Source organism: Vicugna pacos, chromosome 15 (assembly GCF_048564905.1).
Source record: "Vicugna pacos chromosome 15, VicPac4, whole genome shotgun sequence".
Lineage (NCBI taxonomy): Eukaryota > Metazoa > Chordata > Mammalia > Artiodactyla > Camelidae > Vicugna > Vicugna pacos.
The window spans coordinates 8,557,395-8,574,412 of NC_133001.1; the positions used below are offsets into that span (position 1 = coordinate 8,557,395).

At 49.9% G+C, this 17,018-nt stretch overlaps 1 protein-coding gene across 1 annotated transcript; it reads left to right on the forward strand.

Moving 5' to 3' along the window:
* Window positions 1-5,865: 5,865 nt before the first annotated feature.
* Window positions 5,866-16,495, forward strand: CLEC4F (C-type lectin domain family 4 member F). The gene is made up of 7 exons (XM_006201587.4): window positions 5,866-5,941; window positions 6,741-6,857; window positions 7,172-7,273; window positions 9,151-10,269; window positions 14,072-14,223; window positions 15,073-15,191; window positions 16,321-16,495. The coding sequence occupies exons 1-7, from the start codon at window positions 5,881-5,883 to the stop codon at window positions 16,463-16,465; spliced, it is 1,815 nt and encodes a 604-aa protein (XP_006201649.4). The 5' UTR covers window positions 5,866-5,880; the 3' UTR covers window positions 16,466-16,495.
* Window positions 16,496-17,018: the final 523 nt, after the last annotated feature.

Sequence of the window (17,018 nt, forward strand, 5' to 3'; positions counted from 1 at the left end):
CCATTTGCAGCAACAAGGATGGACTTGGGGATTGTCATTCTAAGTGAAGTGAGTCTGAAAGAGAAAGAAAAATACTGTATGTTATCACTTACATGTGGAATCTAAAAAAAAAATGACACAAACGAACTTATTTACAAAAGAGAAACAAACCCACAGACATAGAAAACAAACTTAAGGTTACCATGGGGGAAACGGATTGGGGAGGGATAAATTGGGAGTTTGGGATTTGTAGATACCAACTACTATATATAAAATAGATAAACAACAAGTTCCTACTGTATAGCACAGGGAACTATATTCAATATCTTATAGTAACCTATGGTGAAAAAGAATATGAAAAGGAATATATGCATGTATATAATAAAATTTAGAAATAAAAAAATAAATAAAATGCACAAACTGGAGAAAAATATACAAGGACCTACTGTATAGCACAGGAAACTATATTCAACATATTGTAATGGCCCATAATGAAAAAGAATATGAAAAGGAGTGTATATATATGTATAGCTGAATCACTATGTTGTACACCAGAAATTAATACAACATTGTAAACTGACTATGTTTCAATCAAAAAAAAAAAAAGAAGGGTGCAAAAGTGTGATCCAAGCCCCACTGATCAGATTCAACCAGGAGAGAACTTTGATTTGGCCCTGGAGTTTGTTTAGGCCTCAGAATTTTTCTGCATGAGAAATTTATTTAATTATTCCCACATTTATTTATATCAGTATGGATTCATGGGTTTTACACTTTGAGTTGTAATCGAATACTTCTTTATTTATTTTCTTGCTCAAATTGTTCCAGTTTAGGCCACTGAGAGCCCTTTCAGTCAGTTGGTCCTGCCCCCTTTTGATACACCTTCATCTTTATGTTTTAAGCATCTCCTTACTTTCTGGCACTGCAAGGTGCTTCAGGCTAGTTTTGTATATTTCTTGCCCCCATCCTAGAATCAGCTGTTTCTCCAAAGAGCCCTCATTTCTTGCTTTGGAGAATAGTATTAGAAACCAAGACCTGGGTGCTTATGTGGCCAGTGCTATTGGGGTGTTACTGCTGCTTTTTGGCTTAGAAAGCTCGGCCGTGTACGTGTGAATACGTAATTTTTTTTAAAGATCACTCTGCCTGCAACGTAGTGACAGGACTTCAGGGAGGCAGGACCAGACACAGGGAGAAGAGTCAGGAGACTAAAGCCAGGTGAGATGCTGGCCTGCTTCGAGGCCTGCACTGTGAGGGACTGGCATTGCTGTTGGATTTGATGTGGGGCATAAAGTCCAGGCGCTTTGTGCAGACAGATGCAGGTGCTCACATCATGCCATGAAACTGCTCCTCTCCCGCCCTCCCCCAGCTGCCTCTGGTTTGGCACTGGTGCCAAGCAGACCTCCCCGATGGTGATCTGGGTGGCTCCAAGCCTACAACCTCACAGCTCTGCATCTTCAGAGGAAAGAACTTCCCTCTTCCGACAGTTCCAACAAAAGCCCAGCGCCAGGTCGCATGCTCGGCCCCGAAGCAATGACAGAGGTCAGGGAGTTGGGGTATGTTGTTGGAGCCATAGGCTTGTTCCTGGGGGTTGGTTATGGGCTCAGCCTCGCCCCTTCCAGAAAGACAGCGTGAGGGTGGGGTGGTTCTCAAGTCAAACCCCGGGAGAGAGGCCTGATGAGGTCCCGCTTGCAGCCGTGGGTCTCTCCATTCCATCCAAACTGTGGGATCGGCCACTCCTGGAAGACAGCAGACCACCCTCTGTTGTTAGGGGTTAATGCGAATGATTGAAAACTGCTGGGGTGTCTGAAGCCAAGGGTCTGCACCTCTAGGAAGATGGCCCTGTCTCGTTCTGCAGGGACAGGGACAGCAGCGTGTGAGAGGTCCCCACCCATGACTGGTTCTGCTATCAACGCATAAGATGTCCATTGGATTTTTCTGGCCAGAGAACAGAGAAACTTCTCAGCAAGGATGTGGCCGCCTCCTGGTGCTTCTTTCCTGTGGCAGGTGTTGTCGTGGGAGAAATGAGAGTGGGCAGGGGAATGGGCACAGGGGAAGAGGGGAGAGGAGGGGCCCGGCTGGCCCAGCCTGGAGGCCTGTGCTCCCTCCTGGCCCAGACTCACCCTGCTGGCCAGGCAAGGGTTCCCCGAAGTTCTGCTTTTGAGGCTCCCCAGTGTCTCAGGCCCCGGAATAAACAGCTCCCGAGTGGGCTGACCTGGGCCCTTCCTGTGTGTGGGGAAATAGAAACCAAAACAGGCGCTTTCTTTTCTGCTGTCGCCCCCGGGCTTCTTTCGGGCCTCTTGGGAGGTACCTCCAGCAGCCCCCTCCCCTGCGGAGGGCGAAGGGCCAGGCGGATGCTCGTGGGGTCTTAGGCAAAACTGCCGATTGACTGCTCCAGAGATTGGGTGACTTCACATTCCTGTGTCCTCTCCTCTGTGTCAGCTTTCAAACGATGGGAGGTAGCAGGCTAGCGGATGGTGGCTCTGCATTCTAAACACACACACACACACGTATGCACACATATGCACACTGCACATACACATGCACACATGTATGCACACACATACACACCACATATACACATATGCACACACATATATACACACTCACACATCACACAACACACATACTACACACATATATACACAAAGACACATACACGTCACATAGTACACACATTCACATATATGCATATACACATATATAACACATATATACACACAGAGATATACACACATGCATACACATATGCAAACACAACCACACACACCTCACACATATGCACACATATCACACACATACACATACATGTCACACATACATACATGCACACACACCACACATACACAGATATACACACATGCACATATGCAGACACACATACATACACATACCACACACATACACGCATAACAATACACATTACACATACATATCTCTCACACGCACACACACACAACCACGGCATCACGAGCTGGGTGTAGGCAAGCTCTCCCTTCCTCACCCTGCAGACCAGCTGTGCACTCTGCTGGCTGTGCTGATGGTGACCGTCCATGACGCGGGCTCCTGCCAGACCATCTGTGACACAGGCTTCTGCTAGACCAGAGCCGTTCTCCTGGCCTGGCCACGCGAGGAGGCATTAGAGCTTCTCCAGCACAGGAGCCGGGCAGCGAGCTTCTCGGGCGGTGCTCGGACCCTGGGGGAGGCTGACTCCAGCATCTAGGGAAATGCCGTGGGAATGGGGTGTAGGGGCTGAAGGTGAAAATAGGAAAAAGCAACACAATTTGGATGAAACAAGCCATTTGCAAGGTGATTGATATCTCATAAATGGTCTGCGGGTGAGACCGGGGACAGATGGATAATTAGATTTTTAAGAGTTGGAGAAAATGAGATCCATTTTGATAAGCTTGTAACCATCTGAAGTAATGGGGGACGGAGGAGCGAGAATCTGCCATTATGCTCAGAACTGGCTTTGGGAGGGCTGCCTTGGTCAGCCGCTGGAGGGGTGGGTATGGATTCTGTCCAGCTGGTCACCTCCATGGCGGGGGTGGGGGGGCTTGGGCTGCAAGCCACTGGGACCCCTCTCCTCCGTGTCTTCTAGGTCTCTGCCCACAAAGGCCAGGAACCCCCTAGAGCAGTGTTTGTTCCTCCTGGGAGTTAGGGGTCTCGCCGGAAAGCGGCACACCGGCTTACCCACTGGTTTCTCCTGAGTTTGTCCCCAGCCTGGTCACAAGGGTAGCGTGGATCCAGTCAGCTGAAAGTGAGATCTTGGGTCAACGTGGGTCTCGTTTGGTGTTTTCTGACATCACTTCTGGCACCAAATGTGTGGTATTTTCTGAAACCAACCAATACTCCGACGTCAGCTGGGTGTCCTACAATTCGATTCAATTCAGCTCTGACACTCACCCCTGGAGTCAGCGCAGACCCTGCAGGTTAAGGGCTCAGTCCCGCAAGACTGCCCCACTTCAGGTGCCACCTGCAGGCAGGGTCTCTAGGCGACCACACTTCTGCTCAGCCAACTCCAAATCTGGGGGTCCCCATGACCCCTCTCAGGTGGATTATTCACTAGAATGACTCACAGAACTCAGGAAAACACCGTAATGCTATACAGGCTATGATGAAGGATACACGGAAGAGCCCGGTGAAGAGGTGCAGAGGACAGGGTCCAGAAGGATCCGGAGCAGAGCAGCCCCTGGCCCCATGGAGTTGGGGCGCGACAGCCTTCTGGTACGTGGATGTGATCACCAACCGGGAAACTTCTTGAAAGCTCCTCGAATCTCTCTCGTTGTTTGCGAGCTTTTATAACCCAGTAAGAGAGATGAGAGTTTGGTCTTTCTGGGACTATGTTCCATCCTGAGACCATCTAGGGGTCTATTCTGAGTCCCCTCGTTAGCATAGACTCAAGTGTAGTGGAAACGGGTTTGTTTGAATAACAAAAGACACTTCCATCACTCGGAAAATTCCAACGGTTTTAAGAGTTCTGTTCTAGGGACTGGGACAGAGGCCAAATATATATATATATATATATATTTTTCATTTATTTTTATTTTTTCAAGCTTGAGTCTTGTATTTTTATTTATTTATTTTAATTTAAAAAAATTTTAAATTTTATTTTATTGAGTTATAGTCAGTTTACAATGTCGCATCAATTTCCAGTGTAGGGCACAATTTTTCAGTCATACATGAACATACATATATTCATTTTCATCTTCTTTTTCACCGTGAGCTACCACAAGATCCTGTATATATTTCTCTGTGCTACACAGCTTAAACTTGTTTATCTATTCTATATATACCTGTCGGTATCTACAAATTTTGAACTCCCAGTCTGTCCCTTCCCACCTCCCTCCCCGCTGGCAACCACAAGTTTGTATTCTATGTCTATGAGTCTGTTTTTGCTTTATATTTAAGTTCATTTGTCTTCTTCTTCTTCTTTTTAAATTCCACATATGAGCGATCTCATATGGTATTTGTCTTTCTCTTTCTGGCTTACTTCACTTAGAATGACATTCTCCAGGGACATCCATGTTGCTGCAAATGGCGTTATGTTGTTATTTATTATGGCTGAGTAGCACTCCATTGTATAAATATACCTCATCTTCTTTATTCAGTCATCTGTCGATGGACATTTAATTTAAGGTTTTTGTTGCAATATAGTTGATTTACAATGTCGTGTTAGTTTCTGGTGTGCGGTGTAGTGATTCACTTACACATATTCTTTTGCATATTCTTTTTCATGATAGGTTATTTATTACAAGCTGCTGAATACAGTTCTCTGTGTTATACACAGTAGGAGCTTGTTATTTATCTATTCTGTATATAGTAGTTTGCAAATACATTTTTTATTCTATCACAAACCTGAGGTCCTGAGCAGGCAGTGAGTCACCTCAGTCCTTCCTTTGACCTGCAAACGTCTGCTCCACCAGCCCAGCCCCTTCCCTTGTCTGACCTCCTGTTACTTGATAGGGTCTGAGGCTAGGATTAAGTTAGCCATAGTCACAAAGATGTTTTTTCTCCCTGCAAAGCTAAGAAGGAACCCCTGACCCCCTCCTAGGTGACTGGTGCAAAGGTGTCTGTGACTCTGGGGCAGAGGCTGGTGTTTGGGGCTGCAGTGGAGTGTGAAGTGGGGGGAGGATGGGCCTGAGGGGAGGGCAAGGCAGGAGGAAGAGGATGGGGGGGAGGTGGCGCCTGGCGCCTGGGAGTCCTGAGGGGAAGGGCCCAGATGAGATGCTTCTGCAGAGTCAGCAGGGGAGGGAGGCAGAGCTTCGTGAGTGGTTAGAACTGACGACCCAGACGTATATAAGTGTGAGTATCTCTGCGGTTTTACTTCCCACCACCACCGGCCCACAGCACGGCCCTCAGGAGCCCACGACGGGGAGCAGCCCCTGGAGGAGGGAGGAGGCCGAGATGAGTGGTGACGAGGTCCGCTTCTGCACAGACAGCCAGAGTGTCTCCCTCTGCTCCCAAGGTGAGAAAATGATCTGCCCCAGCCCTCGGCCAGTCTTCTCAGCCCCTGCCTGGCAGGCCCTGGCTGTCTCAGCCTCCAGGGTGAACAGGTCTGGAGAAGGAGGGTTGGGGGACGGCAGAGAGCCCCCAGCCCACACCCCATCTCCACGTGAAATCTCCCCAGACCCTTTCCCATGAAGATGGCAACCTGGCAGGGCAAAGAGTGGACTTTGAATTCAGGGGGACCTGGTTTTGTACCCCGTCTCTGCACACTAGGCTGGCCTCGCGAGGCCTCAGGGGTTCCACCTTCGAGTGGATTTCCCTGTGCTGTCAGCCCCCCGACTCCCAGGCACAGCCCTTCTTAGGACACCCTTAGGGGGGCTTTCTGACCCAGCCGGAGGAGGCCCCAGGGCTGATCCATGGCAGCTTGTTGGGGCAGTGGCAGGCCCCAAGGGCCACGAGGCTTGCTCCGGTCAGGATTCACAGAGCAAGGTGGGCCCTGGGACTCCGTGGTTAAGGCTCCTGCTGTGTCTCTCCCTCCTTCCTTTCTGCTTTCATTCAGCTGACCCCTTTGTTGACCCCTCCTCTGTGCCAGGCTCGTGCCCTGCACACATCCTGCAGGTTCGGGGCTGTGGGCTTCTCTTAGCCTCTGAACTGCTACCACGCCCCGTACAAGCCCTGGGGAATGTTTCCAAGCACTCAGGGCCCTCCTCCAGGGTAGGCATGGTGACTGTCCTCAGCCCCTTGGACAGGCCGAGAGACTGAGCCCGTCCAGCCCGCACAGTGCACTCTCCTTCAGAATCCTGCTTCCCCCTGGGCAGGGCTGGACTCCGCGGCAGTGACTCCTGCAGCCTCCAAGATGCCCCGGCGTTTGTGGGCCACCCTGGCCTTTGTGGCTGTGACCCTTGTCTCCTCTCTTGTGGCTCTCTTTGTTGTGGGTAAGCTCCCAGGTGACCTGAACCCCACCGACTCTCTCCTTCCGGCATAAAGGCCCCAAAGAGCCACAGATGCACCCCCTCTGCTCCCAGAAGGGCAGCTCCCCTCCAGTCCCAGGCCCAAACCAGAGCTCTCCTGGCACCCGACTGAGGCCGCTGTCCAACGTCCCCGGAGATGAGGCCTGTGAGGGGAACTTGGTGGGGGGTTGGTTGGTACCGTCTCCCCTCCTTCTGGAACCCTGACTGGGGGTGGGGCAGACTGCTCCCCCAGGATCAGTGCTGAGGGGCTGTGTTGACCCAGGAATGGGGTGTCTCAGTTCTACAGAACCCAAGACCTGCACTGGAGGCCTCCTTCCAAACGTTTCAAGCCAGGGTTCCTGGAGGCAGCAGTTCTGGGCAGTTTCCCGGGGAGCCGGACCGTGAGTAGCCACAGTGGAGGGGGTGGGAGCCAGGGCCTGTGGGTGCCCAGACCCCAGAACACGCTTCCCCCGATACCCTGAGGCCCTTGAATGGGTTCCATCTCCTCCAAGAAAGGCATTACCTTTTTTTTTTTTTTAAGAAAACAGCTTTCTTGAGATATAATAGATACATAATAAAGTGTGCAATCTTGTAAGTTTTGACACATGTATAAACCCATGAAACATCATCGCAATCAAGACAATGAACATATTCAACCTCCTCCCCCAAAGTTTACTTTTACCCTTGGCCATCCTTCCTCTCTGCTCCGCCCTCGTTCCCAGGCAGTTGCCACTCATCTCCTAGCTGTAATACAGATTGCTTGGCTTTTCTAGAGTTTTCTATAAAAGGATCTTTAGTATGTATTCTTTTTTTGACTTTCATCAGTCATGTGATTTGCACATTTTTTCTCCAAGTCTGTGGCTTGCCTGTCTTTTCTCTTAACAAGATTTACACTTCGATAAAGTCTGATTTATCCATTTTTAGTTCTTTTATGAATTGTCCTTTTGGTCTTGTATCTAAGAAATCTTTACCTATCTCAAGGTCGCAAAGACATTCTCCCATGTTTCTTTCTGGAAATTTTTATAGTTTTCGGTTTTACATTTAGGTCTACGATTGACTTTGAGTTAATTTTTGTATAATGGTGCAAGGTATAGATTGAAGTTCATTTCTTCTTTTTTGCATGTGGTTATACAATTGTTCCAGCGCCATTTGTTGAAAAAGTTATCCTTTCTCCATGAATTGCCTTTGTATCTTTGTTGAAAATCAATTGTCCGTACACGTGTGGATTCTCTCTTCTGTTCCATTGAGCAAGGCCTTTCTGGTCTTACCTCAGCATAATGGCTGAAGTTTCACACGCCTACCAGGTAGAGCTTTAGAAATAGGGCAGGAATCCTCTGGAAAGGGTGCTTGTCTACTTGAGTTCTTCTCCCTATTCCTGAAAGGAGACTGGAATCAAGAGCCTCCCACCATGAGCGTCTGAGTTGAGGTTCTAGCTCACGAGACGCACAAAGGATGCTAGTGGGACCAAGGGCAGCTGCAGATGGGTTTGGTGGGAAAGACCATGCAGACGAAAGGGGCTACAGAGATTCTCCTTGAATGACCCCAAGGACCAAGGCTTTTCACTCAGGTCTCCCATATCCTCAAATGGTTCTGCAGGGACCTGTGTCCTGTGTAACATTGGGGGGGGGGCAGCCCTTTAAAGGGCCATTGCGGCTCAGGGTCTGTTATCACCTGGAGGGCTTCTACCATAGCCCCGTGGTTGAGCAGAGTGCTTCCTCCATGGGCACCTATTTTGTTTGGCTTGTGACTCTTTCCCTCCATGGATTTGTGATCAGAAAATGTCTATGTTTGTGGTCTACATGGTTTTTATGAAGTAACAACAGTGAATCAAGAGTCTTTGTGCTTGTACAAATGTAGCATAGGACTAAACGTGGGCTCTAATCATATCTGTCTTCTTTGCCGTAATGACCTAATGGTGCTAATGGTGACACTGCAGTGGAATTAATTGTCAAGAGCTCTAAATGATACAATCGGTTACTTTCAAGTTCAATTATATTGGCCAAATCATCCAGGGGGCAAGTATTTCAGTCCTTCTGCTCCTGAGTTCATGTGGGATAGCTAAGTAGGTCTTCATTTCGTTTTGGGGTTCACATTCTCAGGTGGCCCATCCCCAGGGTCTGGGTGGCTATGGGGAGCAGCAGGCTACTTGAGGAAAACTCAGGGTCGTGCCGTAGACACTTCCCTTGGAAGCTGTCAGCACGTTCTGGCTGGCCTCTATCGTGAATGCCCCGCTGTGTAATGGGCATCTCTGGCTGCCTTCTCCATTTCCTCTCTCCAGATCCCTACCACCTTGACAGGGTAGCAGAATTGCAAGAGGCTGTCCAGATGTGCAGAGGACACGTGGAGAATTCCAGCGCCTGGAGCTTGGAGATCCAGATGTTGACGTGCAGAGTGGACAACGTCAGTTCTCAGATCCAGAGGCTCGGGGGTCGCCTAGACAACGCCAGTGCTGACATCCAGATGGTCAAAGGCCTCCTCAAGGATGCCCACACCTGGAGTTTCCAGACCCAGATGTTAAGGAGTTCCTTGGAGGGGACCAGTTCTGAGATCCAGAAGCTAAAGGGAGACCTGGAAGAGGCAGAGGCTGTAAATTCTCAGACCCAGAGTTTCTTAAAAAGCAGTTTAGGAAACACTAGCATGGAGCTCCGTCTGTTAAGCAGAAGCTTAGATGATGTCGACACGGAGATCCAGGTGTTGAAGGCCGGGTTGGAAACAGCAAATGCTCAGATCCTGTTGGCAAACAGTAACTTACAGAATGCTAGTGCCCAAATCCATGTTTTGAGAGGCCATCTGGATGGCATTGATGATTTAAGGGCCCAGCAGCAGGATGTTAGACGTGGTTTGGAAGGAGCCACTAGTGAGATGCAGAGGCTAAAGGAAAGTCTGCAAAACACGAACGCTGTAAACTCCCAGGCCCAGACCTTTATAAACGGCAGTTTAGACAACACCAGTGCTGAGATCCAGGCACTAAGAAGTCATTTGGAAAGGGCTGGCCATGAGCTTCATTTGCTAAGAAGAGATTTGGAAACGGCCGCTGCCCAGACCCAAAGAGCAAACGGTCGCCTGGAACAAACAGATGCTCAGGTGCAGGTTTTACAAACCCAGCTGGAAAATGCCGCTGCCTTAAAGCCTAAGATTCAGGTATTAAATGGTCAGCTGAGGGATGCCAGTCGAGAGATAGAGACCCTAAAACAAGGCATGAGGGATTCTGCAGCCCTAAATTCCAAGACCCAGATGTTAGAGAGCCAGCTGCAGAAGGCCAGCGCTGAGATCCAGAAGTTAAAAGGGGATTTAAAGAACACCAAGACACTGACTACGAAAATCCAGGAGATGCAGAGTAGCCTGGAGACCCTCCGTGCAGCCTCTGCTTCGCTGGAGCAGCAACAGAGGACCCGAAGTAAGTGGGGGAGAGGAGAGGGCTGGGGAGGGCAGAGGCTCTCCCCAGCCCCCTCCTTTGGCTTTCTTCAACATGCACTCTGCTGGGAAGGAGTGTGGAAGGGCCAGATCCAACCAAAGGCAGCATAACCGCTGCTCTCAAGTTGCTTACTGCGTGGCCAGAGGGGCAAAACAAAACTTTGGGAAACAAACGATGTCTGGTGGAGGTGTCTAAGGGGGCTGGATTGTGTTAGGGGAACCAGACAGCCTTCTTTCCAACTCTCTGCTATCCCAAATACGGAGCTTGGTTCAACTTCTCTGAGCATCACTTTTCTCATCTACAAAGTAGGGACGATAATACTGGCTTCACAGTGAGGATCAAATGAGTTAATGCATATAAAGCATTTAACAAAGTACCCAGCATTCATGCAATCATCTGACAAAAATATTTTGACATCCTGTTATGTGTCAGGGGCATAAAGATGAACAAGCTGTGAAACACACAGACGGGTAGAGCAAGCGGCCTTACACGAGAGACATGTGGAGAGACATAAGAGGCATTATGTTAGGAGCCGGTCTAAAAACTGGGGGTGGGGAGGAGCCAAAAGAAGAAAAAGAAGAGATCTTCTGGGGGCTGATGTCCTCTGGTGTAGAGAAGGATCTTCTGATGGGGGGGCTTCAAGGAGGTTGACTAGATGGGTCTCCCGACTGAGCCAGGGAGTAAAAGAGGAAGAAGAGCAGTGAGATTTGGACATGCTGAGTCTGCAAGGTTTTGGGGATAGTCAAGCGGCTGTCATCTGCGGGCTGTCGGGAGCTCAGGAGAGAGGCCCTGCTGCAGACAGGGATGTGGGAGTCCTGGGCATGCTGGCTCTGGTGTGGCAGTGGGAGCGGGGGCGTTTGCCTGAGATAAGAAACTTCGTGAGAAGAAGGCTGGGGGCCAAAATAGGAAGTCAATCTTCAGGTGGCAAGAAGGAAAAGAGGTGTTTTTGGAGGCTGGAGAAGGCAGTCTTAGAATCAGCAGGAGAGCTGGGACATGTGCTGGTGGAGAAGACAAGGAAGGAGGGAATTCCAAGAAGGGAGTGGCTAGTTCTGGCAAATATCTGAGAGAGGCCGGGTAAAAAACCAATAAGCATCCACTAACTCCGGGCAACTAGTAAGTCACTGGAATAAAGTTTCAGTGGAGCGTTGTATGCGGCCTGGAGGCCAGAACACGGTCAGCGTGGCAGGAATGAGAGATCAGGTGCCCAGGTCATTCAAGGACCTTGGCTGAGAAGAGAGGGACAGAGATGAGGCTGAGGTGATGGGGATGGAAGGGGGGAAGGAGGGATTAAAAACAACCTGTATCATCCACATTTATATCACAAAACTTACGTATTAATTATAGATAGCGTGGCAAATACTGAAAAAGGGAAAGATGAGAATATGACCACTTGTATTTCCATAAAAAATGTCCATTTTTAAAAATAAGAACCCACTGCTAACATTTTGGTGAACTTCCTCGAGAGGGTTTTTCTGGATCAGCATAGGCTTGATCTGAGGTAAGAAAAAGGAACCAGCAAAGAGGAAGGAGGTTGAAGGAGAGAGAGAGAGGAGAGGAGGACCGCATCGCTGAGTGATTGGCCTTGAGGGGTGGGGACAGTACTTGAACTTCTGAGGCTGGGAGGGGAGGAGGCGTGGAAGCAGATGTCCACCCAGGTTTGCAGATGCGGCCACTTAGAACTGAGGGAACTGATATCCAGTGGTGTCTCTGTAGCTAGAGGAGGAGGCCCCTGGTTAAGGGTGAGAGAGGAAGTAGGGAGCGGGGAGGGAGGGGGTGGTTTGGAGCAGCTGCTAACGAGATGGGGCTGACGGATGAGGGGCTTGGCAGACAGCACTGAGGATCCACTCTGTCAGAAGCCCGGACGTGTTCCCCTCTTTATGCCTCTCCCATGCCCCTCTGCTGTCTAACTCCTGTGTCTTCCTACAGCTTTGCTATAGACTGGTGTTTTTCCACCATGGGGGGCATATTGGACCCACTCATTAAGGTTTTAAAAAATGATGCCTGGAACCCACCCTCAGAACTCTTGACTTTTTTTTAAAGGAGGGTCTGGGATGCAGCCTGGGCATCAGAATTTTTTTAAAAACTCCCTATGTGGTTCTAATGGGCAGCGAGGGCTGAGAACCATTAGTTTAACTTTTTCTTAGAGGGCCAAACGGTAGATATTTTGGACTTTTGGCTGCACGGTGTCTGTTGCAACATCTCTGCTGTTGGAATGATAAAGCAGCCAAAGACAATGTGTAAATTAAAAGGCGTTGCCATGTTCCAATAAAACTTTATTTATAAGAAGAAGCTGCTGGCAGGCAGTAGTTTGCCAAGCCTCGGTTTAGACCACTGGTCCTCAGACTTTGGAGTGCATCAGAATCACCTGGAGAGTTTGTTAAAACACAGATTGTCAAAAAAACAATTTTGGATTCAGCTGGTCTGGGGTGAGTCTGAGAATCTGCTTTTCGACCAAGTTCCCAGGTGCTGCTGATGCTGCCAGTCCGGGATGACACTTTGAAAGCCCCTGGTTTACATGCTCACCACCCATTATTCAAACACTTGCAGTTGTATCGCACCTGTTCAGCCTCCACACTGTCACTAGGTTGACATTTTTACAGTGCAAGTCTGAGCATATCACCATCCTTCTTAAAACCCTTCATGGCTTTCCATTGCTCACAGAACAAACAAACCAACCAACCAACCCAAACTCCTATACACAGGATGCATGATTTAGTGCTGGTGAACCCATCCACGTTCATCTTCCAACCCTTGTGCACTGACCATACCAAGTATTTGAACAGATCAGGCTGTGCCACGCTCTTTCACACCTTTATGCTTTGCGACAACTCTTTCCTCTGCCCGGAATGTTCTCCTTGGTGCTGCCCACCTGGCAAACTCTTCCTCAGTCTTTCAAGACTCAGCTCAAGTGACCTCTCACGGAGAGTGTCCTTCCTGAGTCCCACTTCCAGCCCAGGCAGGACAGACCACACCCTCTTTCGTGCCTCTATTCTGACATACAATGGTTTTCAATCAATGCATCTGCGACACTTTTTTTTTTTTGATGCATTTTGTTTTTTTTTCTTCTAACATCTGTTTCGTTTGGTAGACAGTAAGTTTCTTGAGGGCGTGAATCATGTCTTATTGATCTTTGTATAGCAGTCCCTGATTCGTAGATGGTAAGGAATGTGGAACAGAAGAAATGAGTGAATAAGTGAGTCTGTCGTGGCACCATTTCAAACAGCTGTGATACAGATGATGATGGTTAAGAGCAGAGGTGTCACAGCAAGGAGGGTTGAAACAGCGGAAAGAATCAGGGCTGGTGCTCATGGGGTGAGCTGTTAGGGTCTGAAGCTGTGAGGTTAGGCAGACCAGGGGGTGACAAAGGTCCCGAGTGGGGTCCTGTGTGTGGGCAGCTGACGGGGATGGAGACCAGGTCAAGGAAATGAGTGATGCTACAGGATGGCTGTGAAATCCCCCAGGGAAAGGGCAGGAATAGGGTGTAGAGGACTGTCAGGTGATGGTAGTGAGTTGGGAAAGAGGGTGGTATAGCCAGGAAGCAGGAGTCTCGAAAGAGTGATGCTGGGAGGCAGGGCTGTCTGAATGTCCTCAGGGTGATGGAGCCAGACGTCCCGAGCTGATGTCTTCTGGTATATTGGGTAGTTGCTGGGCGAGCGACCTCCCAGACCTTGTCCCTGTGGCACTGGGCGTCGAGCATCGCACGGGCTTGTGACCCTTGGTCCCTGGAGAGATGGGGAGCCGCAACCAGCTCCTGGTTCTCTCTCTTCCCCAACCTTTGCTCCAGATCAACTTCTCCAGCTGATCCTGCAAGGCTGGAAGTCCTACAATGGGAACTTGTATTACTTTTCTCTTGTCAAGAAGTCCTGGCACGAGGCCGAGCAGTTCTGTGTGTCCCAGGGAGCCCACCTGGCCTCGGTGACCTCCGAGGAGGAGCAGGTCAGAGCCGCGGGCTTGGGGTGGTGCGGGATCGGGGACTTTGGGGCTTTGGCCTTTCCCCCCCGGAGCGGCCGTGGCAGAGACCCGTGCGTCACCTCCGCCAGTCGGGGCGCAAATGTGTATTGAGTTCTTACGAGCATCTTGTCTGGAGGTACAAGCACTGCCCGCAAACCCCAACGTCCCCAGTGAACGAGGGAGACACTAGAGGAGTCAGCAGTGCGGAAGCACAGGGAGGGGGCACCACGTGATGGCCCTTAACGCGCTGGACGCCTGCTTCCCTCCCCACCCCCCCATTTTCCTCTCAGTCTCCCTCTCTAGGGGTCAGTCTTGATTTTAATGTCAGTCCATCTAATGGCTGTGGAAGGCCCATGAGCAGAAGACCCAGGCTTCCCGGGAAGGCCAGACACACGTAAGAGTTTGAGGACCACCAAAGGCAGCATAGCCCCGCAGTGGCCCACAGGTTAAAGGCTCTTACCAGAATTTACTAGGGTTATTGACAAGGGACCCCTATAGTTTTCGTCAAATTCATTTTATAGACTTGCCCGTCTCTTGTGGTTCTCCTGAGACTGTTCTCGTATGTCTGTGAAAGGATATGCTATTTTATAAAACATACCTTCTTAAAAAAATCATGGCCAGGTCTGTCTTAATCCCAATAAAGCCACACTCCTCATCAAGTCAACACAGGAGAAGCGGGGCTTTGCCTGAGGGGACCTGGCTACTGCCCTAGATCTGGAAAACAATGGAATGCATAGGGAGGGGCCCAGCTCCTGCGGAAGAGTGGGCTTGGCGCCCCGCCCCGGCCTAGGGAGGGAGAGACTTTCACACGAAGTCACTGCCTTTTCTCTGCAGGCATTTCTGATCCAGTTCACAAGTACCAATTACCACTGGATTGGCCTCACTGACAGGGGCACGGAGGGCCGCTGGCGCTGGGCAGATGACACACCATTCAACAGGGCCAGGAGCAGTGCGTGAGTCCAGCCACTCACTGTGTGGTGCCGTCCTGGGCACTGGCTTGGGCAGGCCTGGCTACAGATGCTTGTGTGTCTCTGTCCTGTGTATTTATCCCTGCCCCGTAAGCGTTAGTGTTCTGTGTGATATATGTGTATAATGTGTGTATGTGTATGTGTGTATGGGATGTGTTTATATGTGATTGTGTATGGTGTGTGTAAAGTGTGTATGATGTGTGTGGTGGGTTTGTGTGTATACATATGATTGTGTGATGTGCGTGTGTTGTGTGTGTACTGGGTGTGTGTATATATGTGTGGTGTGTGTGGTGTATGTATACTGGGTATGTGTATATATGACTGTGTGGTGTGTGTAATGTGTGTGTATGGTGTGTGTATACTGGGTGTGTGTATAGTTGATTGTGTGATGTGCGTGTGGTGTGTGTATAGATGACTGTGTGGTGTGTGTGGTGTGTGTGGGGTGTGTGTATAGATGACTGTGTGGTGTGTGTGGGGTGTGTGGTGTGTGTGTGGTGTGTGTGTAGATGACTGTGTGGTGTGTGTGGTATGTGTGTGGTGTGTGTATACTGGGTGTGTGTATAGATGACTGTGTGGGGTGTGTGGTGTGTGTGGGGTGTGTGTGTGATGTTTGTATACTGGGTGTGTGTGTAGATGACTTTGTGGTGTGTGTGGGGTGTGTGTGGTGTGTGTGGGGTTTGTGTGGTGTGTGTGTAGATGACTGTGTGGTGTGTGTGGGGTGTGTGTGGGGTGTGAACACCAGCACAGCTGTGGTCGTTGCCTGGGCCCCTCCACAGGGGCGTCAGAACCGCGCAGGCAGCCTGTCAGCGGGTCTTGCTGGGGGTTTTTTTTGGTTTGTTTTTGGTTTTCACCTATCCTGGTCCTAAAGAGCCTTGCCCCCATCGGAAGCTATCTAAATGTGACTTTGGGGGTGGGGACTTGGAGCTTTAGATACCCTTCCTGTCCCTCGATTCTCAGTAACTAAGAACGACCTCAGCAGCGCCACCTGCCCGGGCACCTCTGGCCCCATCCTGGGGCTACCAGGGGATTAGGGACCTGTGTCACGTCAGCTCCCTATGCCACAGCAGGGGGAGGGGACACTTCACCTGGCAGAATAAAGCCCTCTTGTCTCCAGGTTTTGGGACCAGAATCAGCCGGACAACTGGCGACACACGAACGGGCTGACGGAAGACTGTGTCCATGTTCAGAAGAAGTGGAATGACATGTACTGTTCCGCGCTCTACCACTGGGTCTGCAAGAAGCCCATGGCCGGGGTGTAGCCTGAGGGCAGGCCCGAGCTGAGGGGTCACGGCAGCTGCCAGCTCTGGGTCCTTCTCCAGGACACCGTGGGAGCCTCTGAACTCAGCTTGATCTCTGGGGCCTTCCATTGGGCCTTTGTTTTTCCTGATCTGTCCTTTTTTTTTTTTTTTTTAATCTTTCAAACACATTTACCTCATGCAACCCCGCACAATCAACAAGTCCTGGAGGCCAGAGCCTCGTGCCGCTGTATCCCCCTCCGCAACCAGCCTGTCAAGCAGCAGGCCCTCAATAAATACTCGGAGGAACAAAAGTTTTAACTTGTCTGTGCGGCAGCCGCCATGCTCGCTTCTTCCTGGATTGCTTCTCCTTCCCTGTGTCCCTTCTTGCTGAAACAAGCTTGTCTTTGTTTAAGGGCTTTATAGCTAGGAACTTTCAGTTGGTTCCTTGAAAGATGGTGGAGGTTTAACACAAACTACCTGGACTTGGTAGGGGTACAAATTCCCGGGAAGTCATGGCCACCCCACGTGTTCTCTGCGCTTCCTTCGTTGCAGATGGGGCTGGAGCTGGACTTTT